This window comes from Pongo abelii, chromosome 2 (assembly GCF_028885655.2).
Source record: "Pongo abelii isolate AG06213 chromosome 2, NHGRI_mPonAbe1-v2.0_pri, whole genome shotgun sequence".
Classification (NCBI taxonomy): Eukaryota; Metazoa; Chordata; class Mammalia; order Primates; family Hominidae; genus Pongo; species Pongo abelii.
In genome coordinates this window covers 105,218,014-105,243,853 of record NC_085928.1, presented here as the reverse complement: position 1 = coordinate 105,243,853, position 25,840 = coordinate 105,218,014, and the positions used below count along the sequence as shown (strand labels likewise).

The 25,840-nt window shown below is 44.4% G+C and overlaps 1 protein-coding gene across 4 annotated transcripts in view; it reads left to right on the top strand.

Annotated features, from left to right (window-relative positions):
• Positions 1-25,840, top strand: part of IHO1 (interactor of HORMAD1 1) — a 58,540-nt gene that overhangs the window by 20,763 nt on the left and 11,937 nt on the right. For all 4 annotated transcript variants that reach the window (XM_002813755.5, XM_054550761.2, XM_054550763.2 and 1 more), the window contains 4 exons: positions 16,225-16,399; positions 20,855-21,018; positions 24,042-24,090; positions 24,284-24,371. In XM_002813755.5, the coding sequence (XP_002813801.1) occupies positions 16,225-16,399; positions 20,855-21,018; positions 24,042-24,090; positions 24,284-24,371 (476 nt within the window). The remainder of the gene's footprint in view (positions 1-16,224; positions 16,400-20,854; positions 21,019-24,041; positions 24,091-24,283; positions 24,372-25,840) is intronic.

Here is a 25,840-nt window from a genome sequence, read left to right as displayed (position 1 = left end):
CTTGGTCTTGCTGACTTCAGGAATGAAGCCACAGACCTCAGTGGTGAGTGTTACAGCTCTTAAAGATGGTGTGTCCGGAGTTTGTTCCTTCAGATGTTCAGACGTGTCTGGAGTTTCTTCCTTCCAGTGGATTCGTGGTCTTGCTGACTTCAGGAGTGAAGCCATGGATCTTTGTGGCGAGTGTCACAGCTCTTAAAGGTGGTGCAGTCCCGGCCAGGGATGGTGGCTCATGACTGTAATCCCAGCACTTTGGGAGGCCGAGGTGGGCAGATCACGAAGTCAGGAGATCAAGACCATACTGGCTGACACAGTGAAACCCCATCTCTACTAAAAATACAAAAAATTAGCCGGGCGTGGTGGCGGGCACCTGTAGTTCCAGCTACTTGGGAGGCTGAGGCAGGAGAATGGCATGAACCTGGGAGGCAGAGCTTGCAGTGAGCTGAGATAGCGCCACTGCACTTCAGCCTGGGTGACAGTTCAAGACTCCGTCAAAAAATAAAAAATAAAAGGTGGTGTGGACCCAAAGAGTGAGCAGCAGCAAAAGAGCAAAGCTTCCACAGTGTGGAAGGGGACCCGAGCAGGTTGCCGCTGCTGGCTCCAGTGGCCAGCCTTTATTCCATAATTTGGCCCTGCCCACATCCTGCTGATTGGTCCATTTTACAGTGAGCTGATTGGCCCATTTTACAGAGTGCTGATTGGGCCATTTTACAGAGTGCTGATTGGCGCATTTACAATCCTTTAGCTAGACACAGAGTGCTGATTGGTGCGTTTTTACAGAGTGCTGATTGGTGCATTTACAATCCTTTAGCTAGACACATAGCGCTGATTGGTGTATTTTTCAGAGTGCTGATTGGTGCGTTTACAATCCTTTAGCTAGACACAGAGCACTGATTGGTGCATTTTTACAGAGTGCTGATTAGTACGTTTACAATCCTTTAGCTATACACATAGTGCTGACTGGTGAGTTTTTACAGAGTGCTGATGGTGCATTTACAATCCTTTAGCTAGACACAGAGTGCCGATTGGGGCATTTACAATCCTCTAGCTAGGCAGAAAAGTTCTCCAAGTCCCCACTCGACCCAGGAAGTCCAGCTGGCTTCACCTCTCAATCCCCCCTCTAAACAGGACACCCCAACTGCAGTTGAGAATTGGGCGATGACCGCCATAGCTACTTCATGCTGGTTAGGGGTGAAGAAGGGGCCATGCTCTGGTAGTGTCCTCCAGAGAGGAACTCTCTAGGCCAGCCACAGGGCCAGTGGGTCAATCCAGGGGTCCTTGGTAGAAGTTGTTAGTTGAGCTCATTTGGGGTTCCGTTTGTAAGACCATCTGTAGCTTGATGGCCTCGATACTAGAGGAAAAAAATTTGACAAGGACGTTAAAACACAGGGCCCAAAGGCGAGTAATAGCAAGACAGCTGTCATGGGACCTAGAAAGGGGTGAAGCCTTGTCACCCAACTCCAGAGGTTGGTATAAGAGTTTGAAAGGCACTGTCTGATTTCAGAAGCCTTTTCCTGTAAACGCCGGATGGCATCTTGTAGTATTGCTGACTGGTTAGTTTAAAAACAGCACTCTTACCCTAAGAAGGTGCAGAGTCCTCCTTTCTCAGCAGTGAGGAGGTCTAGGTCTCAGCAGTTTTGGAGAGTCAGTGCTGCCAAAGAGTCTATTTGGGATTGTAGAGTAAGGATAGATTTCATCATTTCTTGCAAACTGTCTTGAGAAATCCTTTGAGAGTGTGTGGTAGTAGCATAATGAAGTAGATAAACTGGCTATTCTGGTTCCTGTAGCAGTAGCCATTCCTAACCCTGTAGGTAGGGGTATTAGTTGTATGGCTCTGTGCTGACGGATAGAGAGCTACAAAGCCAACAGTCATTTGCCAGGGAAGGATTGGACTGGTTTAACAGAGAGTGAGTTAAGTTGAGAGTCTTGTACAGGTAATTAGGAGCTAGGGGAAGGGGAGGGGCAATTGTATGAGGTGTCCAAGGAAGCAGGAGGGATAGATAGGCAAAGAGTAAATAGGAAGGTAAGGAGGGTGCTCTGGAACATGAGATCATTTTATCCAGTCTGAGTTAAAGGTAGGAGTAAATTGCTGTCAGAAGGAAGGAAGATAGAAAAAAGGTTGATGTGGTTAGGATTTGCATCCCAGTAGGAGCTATACAGTATGTAGTCGTATTGTAAAGAGTATGGTTAGTATGCTGCTTAATAATATTATGAAATAGTAAAAGGATTCCATTAAAGGGGCAAGGAGAGGTATTAAAGATAAAGATTATGTAGGTTTTCACTTATCTTTTTTAAGGAGGAAAGGGTTTTTCCTCAGGATTAGTGGTAGGAGCCTTTTTAGTCTGGGATGTTTCCTTTCAAAATAGGAGATGCAAGTCCTCCAACCGTTCGCAGGTTTATTGAGGCTGGTCTGGCTGATCTTGGGACTCCTGAACTGACGGTCCTGCAGGTTCCGCAGGGGGTGTCCAAAATTTAACTCAATTGTAGTGAATCCAAGATTCCACTCCTGCCACCTTAACTGCAGTGGGGGTAGAAAGGATTACCGAGTATGGTCCTTCCTACAAAGAATCCATAGATGGGGAGGTAGACAGGAGAGATTTGACCAACACTAGATCTCCTGGTTGAAACAACTCTGTTCCCTTTTCTCTGTGACATCCTTCAGGTAGGTTTTTAAGGTTTCATTGATATTTTGCCAAAGAAGTTATGTCTTTGACCAAGTTGGCTGTTTCCTGATCAAGTAGGAGGTCATTTGTGATAAAAGGTTGTCCATACAGCATTTCATATGGACTGAGCCTCATATTGTGAGGAGAATTTCAGATTCTCAACAAGGCCATGGGCAAAAGATTAGGCCATGGGAGATGAGTTTCTTGTGTTAGTTTCCTTAAGTGCTTTTTGAGTGTTTCATTTGCTTTCTCGACCTTCCCTGAGGATTGTGGCCTCCAGGCACAGTGAAGGTGATATTGTATCCCTAGTGCCCTCGAAATTCCCTGAGTTATGGCTTTAAAAGCCTGACCATTGGCCGGGTGTGGTGGCTCATGCCTGTAATCCCAGCACTTTGGGAGACCGAGGCGGGCAGATCACAAGGTCAGGAGATTGAGACCATCCTGGCTAACACGGTGAAACCCCGTCTCTGCTAAAAATAAAAAAAATTAGCTGGGCATGGTGATGGGCACCTATAGTCCCAGCTACTCGGGAGGCTGAGGCAGGAGAATGGCGTGAACCCAGGAGGCGGAGCTTGCAGTGAGCCAAGATCACGCCACTGCACTCCAGCCTGGGCGACAGAGTGAGACTCCATCTCAAAAAAAAAAAAAAAAAAGCCTGACCATTGTTGGTCTGTAAGCTTTGGGGAAGCCCAAATCTAGAAATTATTTCATATATTAGGACTTTAATCAGTTCCTGAGCCTTCTCTGTCTTGCAGGGGAAAGCATCTATCCAATTTGTAAAGGTATCAACACAGACCAACAAGTATTGAAATCCCTTTGACTTAGGGATATGGGTGAAGTCTAACTGCCAGTCCTCTCCAGGATAGTGACCTATTCTTTGTTCCCCCAAAGGGACCTTAGGATGGACCAAAGGATTATTCCTTTGGCACACCTCACAGGCTTTGACTACCTGTCGGATGGTCCGGAGGAGATTTGGCCCTGTAAATAGGGATTTGGCAATTTGATGAGTGTTTTCAATACCCATATGAAAAGTTTGGTGGAGGGTTTTAAGTATTTTCTGGTGGCTGGCTTTAGGTATAAGTACCTTTCCTTCTTCTGTTGTTAACCACCCTGAGGGTAGAAAACTGTGCCCCCATGAAAGTCCCCATTCTGTTTCAGTCGGGGAATACTGGGGCTTAATCTGTTGGAGGGGGTTGTTCCATACCAAGGGTCCTTCCATAGGTATTTCTAATGGGAGGTTCCACCTGGCAGCAATTTTGGCCTCAGCATCTGCCTGACAGTTTTCTTCTGCCTTTTCTCCTTCACCTTTCTGATGACTTCGGCAGTGTAAAACTGCCGCCTCCTTGGGTTTTTGCACTGTGTGCAATAACTCCATAATTTCCTTGTAGTATTTAATGGGGGTTCTTCCCAGAGGTTAGGAACTCCCTTTCTTTCTATATTGCAGCATGGGCATGTAGGATTAGATAAGCATACTTGCTATCTGTATAGACATTTATTCTTTTTCTTTTTCCCAGTTCTAAGGCTTGGGTAAGTGCCACTAGTTCTGCTAACTGGGCGCTGGTCCCTGGGGGAAGAGGCTTACTTTCAAGTATGGTTACATCACTAACTATGGCATAACCTGCCCTTCATATCCCATTCTCCACAAATGAACTTCCATCGGTATATAGGTTAAGGTCAGGATTAGCTAAGGGGACTTCTAAGAGATCATCTTGGACAGCATAAGACTGGACTATAATTTGTTGGCAGTCATGCTTGATTGGTTCCCCATCCTCTGGGAGTAAAGTGGCAGGGTTGAGGGCTACGCATGTATGTATTTGAAGCACTGTTCCCTCAGGGAGTAGCACCTGGTATCTAAGTAGGCAGTTGTCTGATAGCGATAAACTTCCTTTGGCACCTAATATGCCATTTACGTGAGTAGTCCAGACAGTGAGATTCTTTCCTTGTATTATTTTGATAGCCTCTGTCACTAAGACGGCCACTTCCGCAACTACCCGTAAACAGTGAGGCCAGCCTTTTGCTACTACATCAGTTTCTTTACTTAGGTATGCCACTGGTTATGGGGTTGTCCTGCGGGTCTGAGTAAGGACTCCAAGAGCTATCCCTGCTCTCTCTGTGATGTATAAAGAGAAGTTTTGGCTGGGCATGGTGGCTCACGCCTGTAATCCCAGCACTTTGGGAGGCCGAGGTGGGCAGATCATGAGGTCAGGAGTTCAAGACCAGCCTGACCAACATGGTGAAACCCCGTCTCTACTAAAAATAAAAAAATCAGCTGGGCATGGTGGCGAGTGCCTGTAATCCCAGCCACTCAGGAGGCTGAGGCAGGAGAATCACTTGAACCCGGGAGGCGGAGGTTGCAGTGAGCTGAGATTGCGCCATTGCATCCCAGCCTGGGTGACAAAGTGAGACTCCGTCTCAAAAAAAAAAAGTTTTGTCCTGTGGGAAGGCTTAAGGCTGGAGCTTGAATTTGTTCCTTCCAATGCGCAAACTTCAGGGTTGATTCCCTCCTCTGGTAGGGGACAACAAATGGGTAACTTATTCCCCATATTCATGTAGATAATAGCTCCAGCTTTGGCTAATATATCCCTCCCTAATAAGAGTGTGGGACTTTCAGGCATAACAAGAAAGACGTGAAAAGAGCAAAGTCTCCCAATTACAACTGAGAAGGTGGGAGAAATACCTGGTAACAGGCTGTCCCAGTATTCCTCAGATGGTAACAGACCTTGAGGACAGTCGCCCAGGACAGGAGATTAACACTGAGAAGGCCGTGCCAGTGTTCAGGAGGAAGTCAATTTCCTGGCCCTCGATGGTTATACGTACCCAGGGCTCAGTGAGGGTGATGACATGGGCTGGCGCTTGCCCCGGGCACCCTCAGTCCTGTTGTTGGATCATCTGGTTGGGGGCTTGTGGCCCAGAGGACCTTTGTCCTCTGGGGTAGTGCACCTTCCAGTGATTGCCTTGGCATAATGGACATGGGTGAGGGGGCAGCTTGTTTCTCATTGGAGACTCTTTTTTAAAGTGTCCTTGCAAACCACACTGGTAACAAGCCCTACCAGGTGATTGGCATGCTCCATTTTCTGTCCTCTCTGAACCACCAAGGTTGGTTTGTCTGAGGGCCATGACTAAGGCGGCAGCCTTTCTCTGATCTCACTTTTCCTTTTGGGCCTGTTCCTCTTGGTCCCTACACTGAGGTTGCTAGGTTTAATAATGCCTCCAGATTTTGTTCAGGGCCCAGGGCTAGCTTTTGGAACTTTATCCTGATATCTGCAGCTGATTGGGTAATAAACTTATCTTTTAGGATCAGTTGACCCTCGAGTGAGTTGGGTGACGGGAGTATATTTTCTTAAGGCCTCCCGTAACCACTCGAGGAAGGCAGAAGGATTTTCTTCCTTTCCCTGAGTTATGGTGGACATCATTGAATAATTCATGGGCTTTTTCCTAATTCTCCTTAGTCCTTCTAGAACACAGGTCAACAGATGTTTGTGACTCCAGTCCCCATGATCTGAGTCAAGGTCCCAGTGGGGATCCTTGCTGACCGGGATAGCTTGCTGACCGGTAGGGAATTTGTCCCTTTCTTCAGCTGTCATTCTGTCATTTACTTGACTAAGATACCAGGTATCTCCAAACTCCTGGGCTGCAGCTAAAGCCGCATTCTTTTCATTAAAGGCCAGGGTTTGATCTAACAACAGCATGACATCTCTCTAAGAGAGATCGAAGGTCTGCCCTAAACCCTGTAGGACATCTATATACCTATCAGGATCATCTGAAATCTTCCCTAGATCTACCTTGATCTGCTTTAAATCAGAGAGGGAGAAGCAGACATGTACCCGGGTTGGGCCAAATTCCCCTCCCCCTACAGCTTGAAGGGGACGTAACCGATAGCCTGGGGGTTTTTGTGGTCCTTTGGAGATTTCTTTGCTTGTTTCCTTCTGGGTGGGGGAGATTAAAGGAGGCTTCTCATTAATAGGAAGGGGAGCTATAGGGAGGCTAGGATATGGAGGTAAGCTGAGAGGCCCTCCTGTGGGATGTAAATTGCAAGCTTTGCATAGTCGTGTATTCTCCTTCAATGAAAAGAAAGCTTGGTCATAAGGTATTTCACTCCATTTGCCTTCCCTCTTACAGAAAATGTCAAGCTGCAGGATAGTATTGTAATTTATACTTCCCTCAGGTGGCCATTTTTCCGCATCAAAGACAGAATATTGGGGCCAGGCCATAGTGCAGAAAAAAATGAGCCACCGCTTTTTCAGGGTTTGCAGGTCAAATTGGTCCCAATGGCTTAGGATGCATTTCAAGGGTGAGCCTGTTGATGCCTGAGTGTTTACCATCTGAAAGACAAAATCGCCCATGGTTTTGGTTTGTTTTTTTCTACCCCCAGTCCAAGAACCCGCAATGGTCCCTGGACCCTGCTGATTGGAATAGTTGCACTCACCAATGCACAGCAGAAACACCTCTTGCCCAAGAACCCACAACGCTCCCTGGACCCTGCTGATTGGAATAGTTGCACTCACTGACGCAGCAGCAGAAACAGTAGTTTTCCTTCTAGACCACAAGGAGGACTGAGGAAGATCAGATTTAGTGGCCCTTACTGACACATACTCGAAAACCTGCACCCTTGTCTGTCTTCCTAGATCACAAAGCGGACTGAGAAAAATCGGATTTAGTGACCCTTACAGATGCATTCTTGAAAACCTGTTAGAGTCCTAAGCATTCTCCTGTTAGTACTGGGACTTTGCCCCGTCCTATAAAGATGTTACGCCCCCAAAATGAAATGGAGGGCCATACCCTGAGGGAGGGGAGGGATCTCCAGGGTTGGAAGAGTGACACCTTTTATCCTTACTTGAATAGGAAGGATATCATTTCTGAAGCTCCCCATATCCTAGCTGCAGGAATAGCTTTTGTTAGGCCTGCTAGTCTGAGGAGGGATCCTAAAATTCCAGATAGTCCCCCCTACGATGGAGCTTTGGGCAAAAATTATGTCTTTCTGATTGGTGAGCCTAGGTGCCTAAAGAAGGGAATAGAGTCCTGGAGTTTATACTAGAAATCATTATTACAAGAGAAACTAGAAAAGCATCAGACAAGGAGTGGTTTTTAGAAGCAGGACTAGCCTCGGAGAAGAGAAGTGAGAGAAAGTTTATCTGACAAGCATTAGGACCCAGGAGGCAAGGGTCAGGATAGATAGGATAGATGGGTGAGTCTCCCTTGGGCGACATGACTTTGAGAGTTCCACTCATGGCCCCAGGGTCAACCAACTTGTTGTCGGGACCCCAGAGCTGAATGGCTTTCCTCTCTGTCAACCCTTATCTCAGCCCAGAAGTACAGGAAAAGCAGAAGCTGGTTCCAGGCAAACCAACACTCCCCACTCTGAAGAGTCAGGGGTTGTTAGAGAGCCCTTTCCTAGAAAGCCTGACACCCATGTCTTTAGTCCAGCGGCCACGCTAGTCGCTTTTAACTGGCCGACAGGTGCCCGGTATTTAGCCCCTGAATTCTAAGGAAAAATAGAACAGAATAGCAAGCGAAAGGGGTCTGATGGTACTCACTGCTTGGCGAAGGCCCCACGTTGGGCGCCAAAATGTGTCCAGAATGTATTTCTTCCAGTGGGTTCTTGGTCTCGCTGACTTCAGGAATGAAGCTGTGGACCTTCACGATGAGTGTTACAGCTCTTAAAGATGGTGTGTCCAGAGTTTGTTCCTTCAGATGTTCAGATGTCTCTGGAGTTTCTTCCTTCCAGTGGGTTCGTGGTTTTGCTGACTTCAGGAGTGAAGCCGTGGATCTGTGTGGCAAGTGTCACAGCTCTTAAAGGTGGTGTGGACCCAAAGAGTGAGCAGCAGCAAGATTTATTGTGAAGAGCAAAAGAACAAAGCTTCCACAGTGTGGAAGGAGACCCAAGCGGGTTGCCTTTGCTGGCTGGGGTGGCCAGCTTTTACTCCCTTATTTGGCCCTACCCACATCCTGCTGATTGGTCCATTTTACAGAGAGATGACTGGTCCATTTTACAGAGTGCTGATCGGGCCATTTTACAGAGTGCTGATTGGTGCATTTACAATCCTTTAGCTAGACACAGAGTGCTGACTGGTGCATTTTTACAGAGTGCTGATTGGTGCGTTTACAATCCTTTAGCTAGACACATAGCGCTGATTGGTGCATTTTTACAGAGTGCTGATTGGTGCATTTACAGTCCTTTAGTTAGACACAGAGCACTGATTGGTGCATTTACAATCCTCTAGCTAGACAGAAAAGTTCTCCAAGTCCCCACTCAGCCCAGGAAATCCAGCTGGCTTCACCTCTCAGTTTGTGAGCCTTCTGCCTGGGGAACCCCTGCAAAAGTTCCAACAGGGGTCTGTGGACCCTTGCCAGTGGTGATGATAGGATTACTTCCAGGTAGCTGTACTTTAAATTTAAAAGGACTGCAAGTACAAACAGGAGTCATTGATTCAGATTACAATGGGGAAATTCAAATTGGTATATCTACTTCTGTTCCTTGGGAAGCAGAGCCAGGAGAGCGTATAGCACAACTTCTGATTGTGCCGTATGTAGAAATGGGGAAAGTGAAATTAAATGAACAGGATTATTTGGAAGCACAAATAAGGCAAAGCAGCTTATTGGGTGAATCAAATTACTGATAAACATCCTACCTGTGAAATAACTATTCAGGGAAAGAAATTTAAAGGTTTAGTAGATACGGGAGTGGACATTTCAATCATTTCTCTATAGCACTGGCCGTCCACATGGCCAATTCAACCTGCTTAATTTAACATAGTTGGAGTTGGTAAAGCCCCTGAAGTATATCAAAGTAGTTATATTTTGCATTGTGAAGGGCCTGATGGACAACCTGGGACTGTTCAACCAATTATAACTTCTGTACCTATAAATTTATGGGGAAGAGATATATTACAACGATGGGGAGCACAGGTTCTGTATAATTCCTGAGCAATTATACAGCCCTCAAAGTCAACATATGATGCATGAAATAGGGTATGTCCCTGGTATGGGACTAGGAAAAAATTTGCAAGGTTTGAAGGAACTGCTTCAAGTGGAAAGACAAAGTTCCTGCCAAGGTTTAGGATATCATTTTTGATGGCGGCCATTGTTAAGCCTCCAAAACCTATACCTTTAAAATGGTTAACAGATAAGTCAATTTTGATAGAACAATGGCCACTAAGTAAAGAGAAACTGGAGGCTTTAGAGTACTTACTTACTGAACAATTAGAAAAAGGACACATAGCTCCAACATTTTCCCCTTGGAATTCTCCAGTCTTTGTTATTAAGAAAAAATCAGGTAAATGGAGAATGTTAACTGACTTAGGAGCTATTAATTCACTTACACAACCTATGGGGACATTACAGCCAGGATTGCCTTCTCCTGCTATGATTCCGAAAAACTGGCCTTTAATAGTCATAGATTTAAAAGACTGTTTCTTTACTATCCCCTTAGCTGAGCAAGACTGTGAATGGTTTGCATTTACAATTCCTGCGGTAAACAACCTGCAGCCTGCTAAGCATTTTCACTGGAAAGTGTTGTCACAAGTCATGTTAAATAGTCCAACAATTTGCCAGACTTATGTAGGGCAAGCAATTGAACCTACTCGTAAAAAATTTTCACAGTGTTACATTATTCATTATATGGACGATATATTTTGTACTGCCCCCACTCAAGAAATATTGCTTCAATGTTATGATCACTTGCAAAATTCAATTTCTCACACTGGTTTATTTATAGCTTCTGACAAAGTTCAGACTAATACTCCTTACTTCTACTTGGGGACCTTAGTAAATGACACTACTATTGTGCCACAGAAAGTAACCATATGTAGGGATCAATTGAAAACATTAAATGACTTTCAAAAATTACTAGGGGACATTAATTGGATACAACCTGTTCTAGGCATTCCTACCTATGCCATGAGTAATCTATTTTCTGTCTTTAGAGGAGATCCTAGTCTCACTAGCCCTCAACAATTAACAAAGGAGGCTGAGGCAGAGTTATAGCTGATTGAAAAGCAAGTCCATAAGGCTCAAATAAATAGAATAGATCCAGAGAAGACTCTGGATTTGATAATTTTTCAAGCTCATCATTCACCTACTGATGTTATTGCCCAACAGCAGGACTTAGTAGAATGGCTTTTTCTTCCACATACTAATTCACAGACTCTAACTTCTTATTTGGATCAAATCACTACTATCATAGGAAATGGGAGAACTTGGATTGTTAAATTACATGGATATGATCCTGGAAAAATTATTGTCCCTCTCACGAAGGCACAAATACAGCAAGCTTTTATAAACAGTCTTACTTGGCAAACCCATTTAGCTGACTTTGTGAGTATTCTCGATAATCATTTTCCTAAAACAAAACTGTTCCAATTTTTGAAATTAACTAATTGGATTCTCCCTAAAATAACTAAATTTAAACCAATTGAAGGTGCTGAGAATGTTTTTACAGATGGGTCTACAAATGATGAAGCTTCTTATTCTGGCTTGAAAGGTAAAGTTTTTCAGATGCCTTATATGTCAGCTCAAAAAGCGGAGCTTGTAGCTGTAATTGAGGTATTGACTGTTTTTGATATGCCTATTAATGTGATTTTGGATTCTTCATGGTTCATTCCACACAATTAATTGAAAATGCTCAGTTACGATTTCATACAGATAAACAACTGATGACTTTATTTACCCAATTGCAAACAGCAGTTAGGAGTAGAATGCACCCTTTTTACATTACTCATATTAGGGCTCATATGCCTCTTCCAGGACCTTTAACTGAAGGAAATCAAATGGCTGATTGCCTAGTTGCCACTGCAATATCTAATGCCAAACACTTTCACAATTTAACCCTTGTTAATGCCTCTGGTCTCAAACACAGATACAGCATTACCTGGAAAGAAGCTAAAGCTATCACCCAGTGATACCCAACTTGCCAAATGGTGCATTCCTCATCTTTTACAGGAGGAATTAATCCTCAAGGATTGGAACCTAATTCTCTTTGGCAAATGGATGTCACACATGTTCTGTCGTTTGGGAGACTAGCTTATGTACATGTATGTGTGGACACCTTTTCTCACTTTGGGCTACATGCCAATCAGGAGAGTCTCCTGCCTGTGTTAAATGTCACCTTTTGCAGTGTTTTGCAGTGATGGGTATTCCAGCTTCTATTAAAACAGATAATGCCCCAGGCTGTACTAGCCAAGCTCTAGCTACATTTTTCTCTCTATGGAATATTAAACACATTACTGGCATTCCATATAATTCTCAAGGACAAGCCATAGTAGAAAGAATGAATCTCTCCCTGAAACAGCAGTGGCAAAAGCAAAAGGGGAGAAACAGGGACTATGGGACACCCCATATACAATTGAATCTAGCATTATTGACTTTAAATTTTTGGAGCCTGCCTAAAGGCCAGATGCTGTCAGCAGCTGAACAGCATCTATAGAAACCAGCTACAAAGACAGAAGCAGAACAACTGGTTTGGTGGAGAGATCTGATAACAAAAAGTTGGTAAATAGGTAAAATAATAACTTGGGGTAGTAGTTATGCTTGTGTTTCTCCAGGACGGAATCAACAGCCAATTTGGTTGCCATCAAGACATTTAAAGCCTTAACTATGAGCCAGATACCCAGGAAAAGGTTTTGGGAGGATCCCAAAGACCCACCAGTTGCAGCCATGTTGAGACTGATGCTGAGGAGGACCCCAACTGTCACAAGCAATACCCATCGAACACAGCCACCTACCTGGGGACATATCAAGAAGCTGTCACAGATGGTGGAAGAAAACCTTAGGAAAGCAGGACAACCAGTCACAATTGTAATTTAATGATAGCTATGATAGCAGTGATCACCATTGCCATGAGTATTCCTTCAACAAGGGCTGACACAGAGAACAATTTTACTTATTGGGCATATTTATCAATCTTGGCTGGCAATAATGCCTGGATGTAATCACTCTATGACACATTTACACATGCTTTCTGGTCTCAGTATTTACCATAATAAATCTGCTCCTATAATTGAGGCATACAGCCCTCAAAAACCTATTTGTAAACAGAATTGGACCTGGCCAGAAATAATGAATGTACTTGTTTCGGAAGATTGCATTGCAGAATAGCCATAGATGCTGCATAACAATTCCTGTGGAATCATTATTGATTGGTCCCCTAAGGGACCAAGCTTGAATTGCACCTCTCAGTCAGCGTGCCACGGCCACACTATGTTCAGCTGGTTTAAACAAAACGGTCAGATGGTAGAAATTGTAAGAAATATGGCAAGAGTTCCTATTATCTGGAAACGTGGCAGTATAGTGGCACTTCACCCTCAAATGATGTGGCCTGCTGTAGGAGCTAAACATAAGGATTTGTGGAAACTATTAACGGCTCTTAAATAAGATTGAAATTTGGAAAAGAATAAAAAAAAGCATCTAGAAGGACACTCTACAAACTTGTCTTTGGATATTGCAAAATTAAAAGAACAAATATTTAAAGCATCCGTGGCACACCTGACCTTAATGCCAGGAACTGGAGTGTTTGAGGGAGCATCAGACAGATTAGCAGCTATTAACCCGTTAAAATAGCTAAAGACACTTGGCGGCCCTGTGATTTCAATGATGATTGTGCTTTTAATCTGTGTTGTTTGTCTTTGTATAGTCTGCAGATGCAGATCCCGACTCCTGCGAGAAGTAGCTCACCATGACAAATCTGCCTTTGCTTTTATCGCTTTGCAAAACAAAAAAGGGGGACATGTTGGGAACAGGCCCCCCAAATCTGGCCATAAACGGGCCCCAAAACTGGCCATAAACAAAATCTCTGCAGCACTGTGGCATGTTTGTGATGGCCATGATGCCCATGCTGAAGGTTGTGGGTTTACCGGAATGAGGGCAAGGAACACCTGGCCCACCCAGGGCGGAAAACCACTTCCAGACATTCCTAAACCACAAACAATAGCATGAGCAATCTGTGCCTTAAGGACATGTTCCTGCTGCAGATAACTAGCCAGAGCCCATCCATTTGTTTCGGCCCATCCCTTTGTTTCCCATAAGGAATACTTTTAGTTAATCTATAATCTATAGAAATAATGCTTATCACTGGCTTGCTGTCAATAAATATGTGGGTCAAACTCTGTTGGGGGCTGAGAAAAAAAAGGAAAAGCATGCTTTCTCAGGTTATGCAACAATGTTAAGTAACACAAATTGTTACACAGACCTCTGGGGTTTTTTTGTTTGTTTTTTTGGTTTTTTTGACGGAGTCACTCTCTCACCAGGCTGGAGTGCAGTGTGGCACAATCTCACCTCACTGCAACCTCCAACTCCCTGGTTCAAGTGATTCTCCTGCCTCAGCCTCCTGAGTAGGTGGGACTGAACAGGCACACACCGCCATGCCCAACTAATTTTTTTTTTTTTATTTTAGTAGAGATGGGATTTCACAGTGTTGCCAAGGCTGGTCTTGAACTCCTGAGCTCAGGTAGTCTGCCCACCTCGGCCTCCCAAAGTGCTAGGATTACAGGCATGAGCCACCATGCCCAGGCTCTGGTGTCCCTTTTTATAAGGATACCAATCCTATCATAAGAACTCTACCTTCATGACTTCATCGAACCCTCATTACCTTCTAAAGGACCCATCTCCAAATACTATCACTTCAGGGTTGTTACTATGATACCATCATAGCAACATATGAATTTGTGGGGGACACATCCAGTCCATAACAAGGCCTGTGATTGTTTTATTATGCCTCCTTCTCTCCCTTCAGCCCTGCTCTGTTGCTTCCCTGTAGGCACACACTCTAAAATTAATGTGTACCCTCTAGTTACTTTCTATACACTCAGTTACATAATTGTTTAGTGTGTATAATGTAGGTTTAAAAATTTACATAAATGATCTGTAATAGAGTTAATTCTTTTTTTTTTTTTTTGAGACTGAGTCTCACTGTATCACCCAGGCTGGAGTGCAGTGGCGCAATCTTGGCTCACTGCAACCTCTGCCTCCCGGGTTCCAGTGATTCTTCTGCCTCAGCCTCCCAAGTAGCTGGGATTACAGGTGCCTGCCACCATACCCAGCTAATTTTTGTATTTTTAGTAGAGACAGCATTTCACCATGTTGGTCAGGCTGGTCTCGAACTCCTAACCTCGTGATCTGCCCGCCTCGCCTCCCAAAGTGCTAGGATTACAGGCGTGAGCCACTGTGCCTGGCCAAGTTCAATGTTTACCTTTTCCTGTACTCAAAACTATGTTTTTGAGAAGTCTCAAAAATCTCATGTGATTATATATAAATTTTTTTTTTTTGAGGAGTCTCACTCTGTTGCCCAGGCTGGAGTGCAGTGGTGCAAACTCGGCTGACTACAAGCTCCACCTCCTGGGTTCATGCCATTCTCCTGTCTCAGCCTCCCAAGTAGCTGGGACTACAGGCACCCGCCATCACGCCTGGCTAATTTTTTTTGTATTTTTCAGTAGAGACGGGGTTTCACCATGTTAGCCAGGATGGTCTCGATCTCCTGACCTCATGGTCCACCCTCCTCGGCCTCCCAAAGTGCTGGGATGACAGGCGTGAGCCACCGCACCCGGCCGATTATATGTAAATCTAACTTAATGCTTCTGGCTGCTGAATCAGCTAATGCATGTACCTTATTTTATTTATCTATTTTAATGATGAACAGGTTGATCTTTTAAAAAGATAATATTCTTGGCCGGGTGCAATGGCTCATCATGACTGTCATCCCAGCACTTTGGGAGCCTGAGGTGAGCAGATTACCTGAGGTCAGGAGTTCGAGAGACAAGCCTGGCCAACATGGTGAAACCCCATCTCTATTAAAAATACAAAAATTGACCAGATGTGGTGGCAGGTGCCTGTAATCCCAGCTACTCAGGAGGCTGAGGCAGGAGAATGGCTTGAACCTGGGAGGTGGAGGTTGCAGTGGGCCAAGATTGCACCACTGCATGCCAGCCCGGGCAACAGAGTGAGACACTGTCTCAAAAAAAAAAAAAAAAAAAAAGATAACATTTTTGGCCCTGCACGGTGGCTTACGCCTGTAATCCCACCAATTTGGGAGGCTGAGATGGGCGGATCACCTGAGGTCAGGAGTTCAAGACCAGCCTGGTCAACACGGTGAAACCCCATCTCAACTATAAATACAAAAATTAGCCTGGTGTGGTAGCACATACCTGTAGTCCTAACTACCCAGGAGGCTGAGGCTGCAGTGAGCCGAGATCATGCCACTGCACTCCAGCCTGGGCGACAGAGTAGGACCCTGTCTCAAAACAATAAAATAAAATGATAACATTCTTTTAATCTCTACAATTTTATGAACTGTAATTTCCAATATGGTATTGTAGCCCAGAATGCTGTTATACAAAGAATGATGATGTCTGTCCTTTCTGTTTGAGTTTCCATCTGGTTGTTCCCAGATTGTAATAAAAATGTGTGGTATTCAGAATTTCCTTGTGTTTCATTGTACTGACAATATACAGGGGACTTGAAGGTCAGAACAAGCTATCACTCTGCCAAAAATGTTCTGAAATGGACAGCTGTGAACTATGATTTCATTTGTTCAGGATATTTGTCCATTTGATACACTTTTTTTGCTAAATTTCAGGAACAAGAAGTCATCCAACTGGAATAATAATCAAAATGATTATTCCAGTCTCAGTGATTCCCAGTTCCTCTTTGGATCTCAGTTCTGTCCAGAAAATTCAGAAACCCTATCAGCACCCTTGGACTTTGGTGCCCACTTGAGACATTCAAAACAGTCACAACAGAATTCTCTGGAGGTGAGTCTGGTTTCCAGAATTGATCTGCACACATTTCACAGTCATTATGGAGATAAACTATAAAGAATACTTATTCTGGCCAGGTGCAATGGCTGACACCTGTAATCCCTGCACTTGGGGAGGCTGAGGCAAGTGGATCCCTTGAGCCCAGGAGTTTGAGACCAGCCTGGGCAACATGGCAAAACCCCATCTCTACAAAAAGTACAAAAATTAGCTGAGTGTGGTGGCTGAGGCAGGAGGATTGCTTGAGCCCAGGAAGTCAAGGCTGCAGTGACCCATGATTCTGCCAGTGTACTCCAGCCTGGGTGACAGAGTGAGACCCTGTGTCAAAAAAAAAACAAACAAGGCCAGGTGTGGTGGCTCATGCCTGTAATACCAGCACTTTGGGAGGCCGAGGCAGGTGGATCACAAGGTCAGGAGTTCAAGACCAGCCTGGCCAAGATGGTGAAACCCCACCTCTACTAAAAATACAAAAATTAACCGGCTGTGGTGGCAGGCGCCTGTAATCCCAGCTACTCGGGAGGCTGAGGCAGAGAATCGCTTGAACTCAGGAGGTAGAGGTTGCAGTGAGCTGAGATCAAACCACTGAACTCTATCCTGGGAGACAGAGCATGACTCCGTCTCAAAACAAACAAAACAAAAAAACCCAACAACCAATACTTATTTTTTAGCCTTAAAAAAATTACTTATTCTGTTGGAATGTATTTTAGAATTGTACATCTGTAAGGATTACTCTCCTAAAGGGATTTGTGCTTGATTAGTGACTCATTTGACTTGATAGTCTGAAATGGCAACATTTATATTTGCAGTTTCTTCTATTACAAAGCAACATAAAATAGTGTCAATCCCTTGACCACTCCTAGGGAGAGGCAAATATATATACATATATATTTGCCTAAGGCTAGTCATACTATTGTTTGCGAGAATTTAATAAGTAAAAATAGTTTTCATAAAATAGAAATAAAATAACAAATTTTATTTTAGACAGACTTTTTTAAATAATAAACTTCATGTAATCTGTATACTTTAGTCAACTATACTACATTATGTCCTTGAAGAAGAAGGAGATGAGGATTCTGAGGCCTAGGTTAGTGAGTAAAGGCCAGAATGAGGAACAGAATCTCTTGAATCCTTGATTTTTTGAGATTAACCTGTGTTTTCCTTTTTTTTTTTTTTTTGAGACAGAGTCTTGCTCTGTCACCTGGGCCGAGGTCCGGTGGCATGATCTCAGTTCACTGACTGCAACCTTCGCCTCCCAGGTTCAAGTAATTCTCCTGCCTCAGCCTCCCTAGTAACTGGGATTATAGGTGTGTGCCACCACACACAGCTGATTTTTGTGTTTTTAGTAGAGACAGCGTTTCTCCATGTTGGCGGGCTGGTCTTGAGCTCCTAACCTCAGATGATCTGCTCAGCTCGGCTGCCCAAAGTGCTGGGATTACAGGTGTGAGCCACCATGCCCAGCCTCATTCTTTGAGATCAATCTATGTTTTCTTGTAAGTCAAAAACATTTTGATTTTGGAGGCACCTATAATTGATTTTGTTTTGTTTTTGAGACAGAGTCTCCCTCTGTCGCCCAGGCTGTAGTGCAGTGGTGCTGTGGCAGGAATCAGAGGACCAGAGAGACCAAATGGGTGAAACAGGAGGATTTTATTAAGGTGTGCACCGGCTCAGTGGATTCGCATCCAAAAGGCTGAGACCTGAACAATAACAGAGCTTGACTTTTATACACATTTCTGAAAGGGGATTGGCCAGTTTGAATGGCATGGAGGGAATTTGGTGGCATGAAGTGTATAGTGCAGGCAAGCAGGCATACAGAAGCAGAACAAAGGCAGTTAATCAAACAGTGATAGGTTTCATCATCCTAGCATAGCTCGTGACCTTGCAGCTGCATTGGAAGGAAAACGGGAACTTATCAAACTAAAGCAGGCTTTGCATCTGGTACATATCTTACTCAAGCTCGTCTTGTGACCTTGTCTTGTTGCACAGAAGAGAAACAGGAATTGTAAAACTCTGTGAAGTAACCTTGAGTATCACTAAGGAAGGATTATCAAAGGGGAGGGGGAAGTTGGGAAAAGAGAAAAACCTGCTTTCCCACCCTTGTCTGGGAATGGGAGGAGAGGGGACTCTAGAGCACATTCCTTGAGGGCTCTGGTTTTGCAGGTAGTGTTACCAAAGCCCTGCCAGAGCTCTGCTGCCTATTGCTAGGTCTTGGAGTGAGTCAGCCCAGCAAGAGAAAACTTGTTTTTCTCTTTACATCTCCTGCTTCAGTGTGATCTCAGCTCACTGCAACCTCTGCCTCCTGGGTGCAAGCAATTATCATGCCTCAGCCTCCTGAGTGGCTGGGATTATAGGCGCCTGCCCCCATGCCTGGCTAATTTTTGTATTTTTAGTAGAGACAGGGTTTCACTGTGTTGGCTAGGCTGGTCTCAAACCCCTGACCTCAAGTGATCCACCTGCATTGGCCTCCCAAAGTGCTGGGATTACAGGTGTGAGCCACCATGCCCGGCCACACCAAGCTAATTTTTTCCTTTTTTTTTTGAGAGGGAGCCTCACTGTCGCCAGACTGGAGTGCAGTGGCATGATCTCGGCTCACTACAACCTCCGCCTCCTGGGTTCAAGCGATTCTCCTGCCTCAGTCTCCTGAGTAGATGGGACTATGGGCGTGCGCCACCACGCCCAGCTAATTTTTGTATTTTTAGTAGAGACAGGGTTTCACCATGTAGGCCAGGATGGTCTCAATCTCCTGACCTCATGACCCACCCACCTCAGCCTCCCAAAGTTCTGGGATTACAGGCGTGAGCCCCCGTGCCCAGCTGCACCAGCTAATTTTTATATTTTTTGTAGGGATGGGGTTTAGCCATGTTTCCCAGGCTGGTCTTGAACTCCAGGGCTCAAGGGTTTTTTTATTTTTTGAGACGGAGTTTTGCTCTGGTTGCCCAGACTGGAGTGCAATGGTACGATCTCGGTTCACCACAACCTCTGCCTTCCAGGTTTATGCAATTCTCCTGCCTCAGTCTCCTGAGTAGCTGGGATTACAGGCATGCACACCACGCCTGGCTAATTTTGTATTTTTAGTAGAGGTGGGGTTTCTCCATGTTGGTCAGGCTGGTCTTGAACTCCCAACCTCAGGTGATCCGCCCACTTCGGCCTCCCAAAGTGCTGGTATTATAGGCATGAGCCACTGTGCCCAGCCTGGGCTCAAGTTTTATATACAGACTTACATGCATCAAATAGGGACTTAACAAATAAGATTAAGTTGGTGCTTTTTTTTCTTTTCTTTTCTTTTTTTTTTTTTTAAAGACAGAGTCGCACTCTGTCACCCGGGCTGGAGTGCAGTGGCACAATCTTGGCTCACTGCAACCTCCTCTTCCCGGGTTCAAGCGATTCTCCTGCCTCAGCCTCCCGAGTAGCTGTGATTACAGGCGTGTGCCACCATGCCCAGCTAATTTTTGTTTTTGTTTTTGTTTTTGTTTTGAGACGGAGTTTTACTCTTGTCGCCCAGGCTGGAATGCAGTGGTGCAATCTTGGCTCACTGCAACCTCCTCCTTCTGTGTTAAAGTGATTCTCCTGCCTCAGCCTCCTGAGTAGTTGGGATTACAGGCGCCTGCCAGCATGCTCGGCTAATTTTTTGTATTTTAGCAGAGACAGGGTTTCGCCATGTTGAGCAGGCTGATCTCAAACGCCTGACCTCAGGTGATCCGCCCGCCTCGGCCTCCCAAAGTGCTGGGATTACAGGCATGAGCCACCACACCCGACCAATTTTTGTATTTCTAGTAGTGACGGGGTTTCATCACATTAGTCAGGCTGGTCTCAAACTCCTGACCTTGTGATCCACCCACCTCGGCCTCCCAAAGTGTTGGGAGTACAGGCGTGAGCCACCGTGCCCAGCCAGTCGGTGCTTTAAGTTAGTAAAGTATGCTCTGAAATAAGTATTTCAGTACAAAAATTGATATCTAGTGATATGAAGGAATAAATGACCTCCCTGAATGTTTCAGAATTTTGCCAAAGAATGCAGAAAGTGGCTCACCATTTGTCAGCATGCCCACTGTCCAGTCCACATCAAACTTAACAATATGAGTTTAGTTCACTAGCAGCTGAGCAACAGCAATTTGAGTTAAAATTATGATTATGAAAACTTTAACACATCATCTCAGAAATAGCATAAATGGTTCTCTGTTCTTGCCTTTAAATTTATGCAATTGATTCTAAGCTATTTTAGTTGACATTTAAAATATCTCTGGGCTGGTAAGGCAAAAATCTATATTAATAAAAACAGTTGCTTTATTTTAAATATAATTTTCTGGTGTATACAAAGATAAAATGGAAATACTACTTGCTATGTTACGTTACAGCAATATGGTTTGCACTTAAATGTGACTCTGCATTGTACAGAAAATAGTGAATGCTATAAATGTTTTTATGTGTGAAATGCTATATATTTTTTTCATTTAACAGGGTGAACCTAGCATTTTCACAAAGTACCAGACAAAGCCCCAGCTGTTTGGAGGAGATATAAAAGATGGAGGTTTATTTCCTCCTCCTTTGTCAGTTGGAAAATCAAAAGGCCTCTTGGAACAGTTTGAGGAGAAAAAGAAAAGGGCAAAAGACAAATATGACAGGTATGTAAACCTTTCAAATGGATGAGAGAACTCACCTTTTCTGAGCAAAACAAGACATAGAGTGTCAGTAATTAAATAATTCAATTTTAGCATAATAGCATGTATTAGAGTTCTCCAGAGAAACCAAACCATAGGACTTACACACACATACACACACACACACACACACGCAGACACACAAACAGACACACAGAGAAAGAGGGAGAAAGAGAAAGAGGGAGAGAGAGAATTATAGATTGATTTTTTTTTTGACGGAGTCTTGCTCTGTTGCCAGGCTGGAGTGCAGTGGCGCAATCTTGGCTCACTGCAACCTCTGCCTCCTGGGTTCAAGCGATTCTCCTGCCTCAGCCTCCTGAGTAGCTGGGACTACAGGTGCCTGCCACCACGCCTGGCTAGTTTTTGTATTTTTAGTAGAGACAGGGTTTCACCATGTTGGCCAGGCTGGTCACAAACTCCTGACCTCAGTTGATCCACCCACCTCAGCTCTTTTTTTTTTTTTTTTTTTGAGACATACTACTGGAATTACGGGCGTGAGCCACCGTGCCTGGCCATTATTATTATTATTATTAATTTTATTATTATTTTTTTCTGAGATGGAGTTTCACTCTTGTTGTCCAGACTGGAGTGCAATGGCACGATCTCGGCTCACTGAAACATCCGCCTCCTGGGTTCAAGTGATTGTCCTGCCACAGCCTCCCGAGTAGCTGGGATCACAAGCGCATGCCAGCATGCCCAGCTCATTTTTGTATTTTCAGTAGAGATGGGGTTTGCCATGTTGGCCAGGCTGGTCATGAACTCCTGACCTCAGGTGATCTGCCCACCTCGGCCTCCCAAAGTGCTGGGATTACAAGCATGAGCCACCGCAGTCTTCCCACCTTAGCTTCCCAAGTAGCTTCGATCAGAGGCACACACTACTGTGCCCACCTAGTTTTTTTTTTTCAGAGATGGTGTCTCACTATGTTATCCAGGCTGGTCTTGAACTCCTGGGCTCAAGCAATCCTCCCACCTCAACCTCTCAAAGTGCTGGGATTACAGGCATAAGCCACCATACCCAGCCTCCTAGTTATTCTTAATTGCCTTCTTGTCAATATGATTTGTGGTAGATTTGCATATAGTCTACCACAATTTTTTTCTCTCTGAAAAATAAAAACTAGAGGATTTCTAAGAGAAATGTAATATTCAAGTAATGTTACACTTATTTTTCCTAAACATCTGTCCCCTGATTTTTCTTTTCAGATTATCAGGATTAGGAAGTTGGACAACATTATTTATTTTAGAGTCTAGAATAGAATGTGGCCAGGCACGGTGGCGGGTGCCTGTAATCCCAGCTACTCAGGAGGCTGAGACAGGAGAATCACTTGAATCCAGGAGGCGGAGGTTACAGGGAGCCTAGATTGCACCATTGCACTACAGCCTGGGAGACAAGAGTGAAACTCCATCTCAAACAAGCAAAAAAACAAAACAAAAAAGAATAGAATGCATGAAATCATTTACATTTTACATTCAAAATTTTGTTTTGAATTTTTTTAAACTTTTATTTTAGGTTCAGGGGTATATGTGCAGGTTTGTTACATAGGTAAACTCTTGTCACAGAGGTTTGTTGTACAGATTATTTCATCACCCAGGTACTAAGCATAGTACCCAATAGCTATTTTTTTTCTGATCCTTTCCCTCCTCCACCCTTCACCTCAACTAGGCCTCAGTGTCTGTTGATCTTCTGTTCATGTCCATGAGTTTTCATCATACAATGCATGAATTCTTTGGCTTTTGTTTTGTTTTGTTTTGTTTATTGAGATGGAGTCTCACTCTGTTGCCCAGGCTGGAGTATAGTGGCAAGATCTTGGCTCACTGTAACCTCCGCCGCCTGGGTTCAAGCGATTCAAGTGCCTCAGCCTCCCAAGTAGCTGGGACCACAGGCGCGTGACACCATGCCCAGCTAATATTTTTGTATTTTTAGTAGAGACAGGGTTTCAGCATGTTGGCCAGGCTGGTCTCAAACTCCTGACCTCAGGTGATCCACCGGCCTCAGCCTCCCAAAGTGATGGGATTACAGGTGTAAGCCACCATGCCCAGCCCATATGTGAGTCTTTTTTTAAGAATTGGATGTGGCCAGGCGCAGTGGCTCACGGCTGTAATCCCAGCACTTTGGGAGGCCGAGATGGGCAGATCACAAGGTCAGGAGATTGAGACCGTCCTTGCTAACACGGTGAAACCCTGTCTCTACTAAAAATTCAAAAAATTAGCCAGGCGTGGTGGCAGGCGCATGTAGTCCCAGCTGCTCGGGAGGCTGAGGCAGGAGAATGGTGTGAATCCAGGAGGCGGAGCTTGCAGTGAGCCGAGATTGCGCCACTGCACTCCAGCCTGGGTGACAGAGCGAGATTCTGTCTCAAAAAAAAAAAAAAAGAGTAGTATGTATAGTTGAGGAATAACTGTGATAGCTTCTTTTTCATTAGAAATGAATATTTTCATATTAATATTTACATATAAATATGTATATGAATATGGATTTTAAAAAGAAAACTGTGATTTGCCTTAGCAGTGGTCATAGGAAGTCTGTGTTCTCTCTTTTTTTTTTTTTAACTTTTTTATTTTGAGGTGGAGTCTCGCTCTGTCTTCCAGGCTGGAGTGCAGTGGCATGATCTTGGCTCACTGCAACCTCCGCCTCCCAGGTTCAAGGAATTCTCCTGTCTCAGCCTCCCCAGTAGCTGGAATTACAGGCGCCCACCACCACGCCCGGCTAATTTTTGTATTTTTAGTAGAGATGGGGTTTCACTGTCTTGGCCAGGCTGGTCTTGAACTCCTGACCTTGTGATCCACCCGCCTTGGCCTCCCAAAGTGCTGGGACTCTCTTTTTTTTTCGCTGCTGGGCACTAAGGTTTCTCAGGGTCAAGTCTTCAGATCTAATCAAGCAATGTTTTGATGCTATGCTAGGTAGAGATCTGCCATATTTATGGAATCATTTATGTTACTTATCACTTCAATATTTCATAAAGATTTGTTTTCTTTTTTCCCTCCTATTCTAGTGAGACTCTATACAACTTTGTTTCTAATGTTAGAGAAAGCATTCACAGGGTAAGTACAGCTACTTTTCAAGGAGTTAGAACATCTTATATTTTAAGAAGTTTAATATTTATATTGTATTGGCTTTAGTTAATGTAGAATAGCAATATTTTAACTATCCCTATTTATCACGAAATGACAATTCTCTAAGATAGTAGAATAAGGCAACAGCCTGTGAATTATTTAATAATTTTGGGTTTCTTAGTTGCAGACGTCTGTGGAAAAGTCTGAGGAACATCTCAGTTCAAGAAGCCAATCTATTTTGGATTCTTTGGAGACTGTGGCCAAGACATGTGAGTGCCTCATGTTTGAGGTATCAGCAGAGGGCACTGGTGAATGATGAACATGAACTTTCTGGCCCTAGCCTGGTTTCCAGTGGTGAGGTTCCTCACAGGGTTTCAGATGAGAGGATGGGTATATAGGGTTAGTCCTGAAGAGATGTGGAGCACACTAAGCTGGGTAGTGAGGCCCACCTCTATGTGACAATGCTGTGGTCCCATGATGCCTTTTGTGAAGCACTAATCCCCCACCTGGTAACCATGTTGCCTCAGGGCAGGTAGCTCTGCTAGGTTTCTCATCTCACTGCCTGAAGTGAGTCAGCAACATCCTTGAGTCTCAAATTGCTGCCTGTGCTGTCTATAGACACTGACTGCCCCCTTAGGAGTTAGAAATACCGTAGTACCTGCTGCTCTTCTTACTGCCTTGGTTTCAGTGAGAGCTGTGTTGTGAATCACAGCATTATTCTCAATTTTTTTTTTTTTTTTTTTTTTGAGATGGAGTCTCGCTCTGTCGCCCAGGCTGGAGTGCAGTGGCACAATCTCGGCTCACTGCAAGCTCCGCCTCCCAGGTTCATGCCATTCTCCTGCCTCAGCGTCCTAAGTAGCTGGGACTACAGGCACCCGCCACCACGGGCGGCTAATTTTTAAAATTTTTAGTAGAGACGGGGTTTCACTGTGTTAGCCAGGATGGTCTCCATCTCCTGACCTCGTGATCTGCCCGCCTCAGCCTCCCAAAGTGCTGGGATTACAGGCGTGAGCCACCATGCCCGGCCCCATTCTCAATTTTACTTATAGTTTGTGGTTTATAAAATCCTGTGCTCCACCAATTAGTGGTTTACATTTAGATGAAACCATGGCCCTTGCCCTATAAACAGAAGAGAGCATATATACAGTTCTCCTTGGGTGAATACCTCTCTAGAACCACCTGTTTCCTAGCAAAACAATGAGCTGATGACTATGCATCTGCACTTATTTGCATTTGTCTGTGTGTTTATTTTATAAACAAGTTGAAATCAACTTATTCAAATGCCATGGGGTGGACTGCTCATAATTTACAAAAATTAATGCCTTTTTGTGGCCTAAAAATTAATCCCCAACTGTCTGCATAGAAGCACTGTACTGTCTGCTGGATTTCAACCTGGGCATCCCACACACAGGGCATATGCATCTGTTTAGAAACTTGTTCTGGGGCCGGGCACAGTGGCTCCCACTTGTAATCCTAGCACTTTGGGAGGCCGAGGAGGGCAGATCACAAGGTCAGGAGTTCAAGTCTGGCCTGTCCAATATGGTGAAACCCCATCTCTACTAAAAATACAAAAATTAGCTGGGTGTGGTAGTGGGCGCCTGTAGTCCCAGCTACTTGGGAGGCTGAGGCAGAAGAATTGCTTGAATCCAGGAGGCGGAGGTGGCAGTGAGCTGAGATGGCGCCACTGCACTCCAGCCTGGATGACAGAGCGAGACTCCATTAAAAAAAAAAAAAAAAA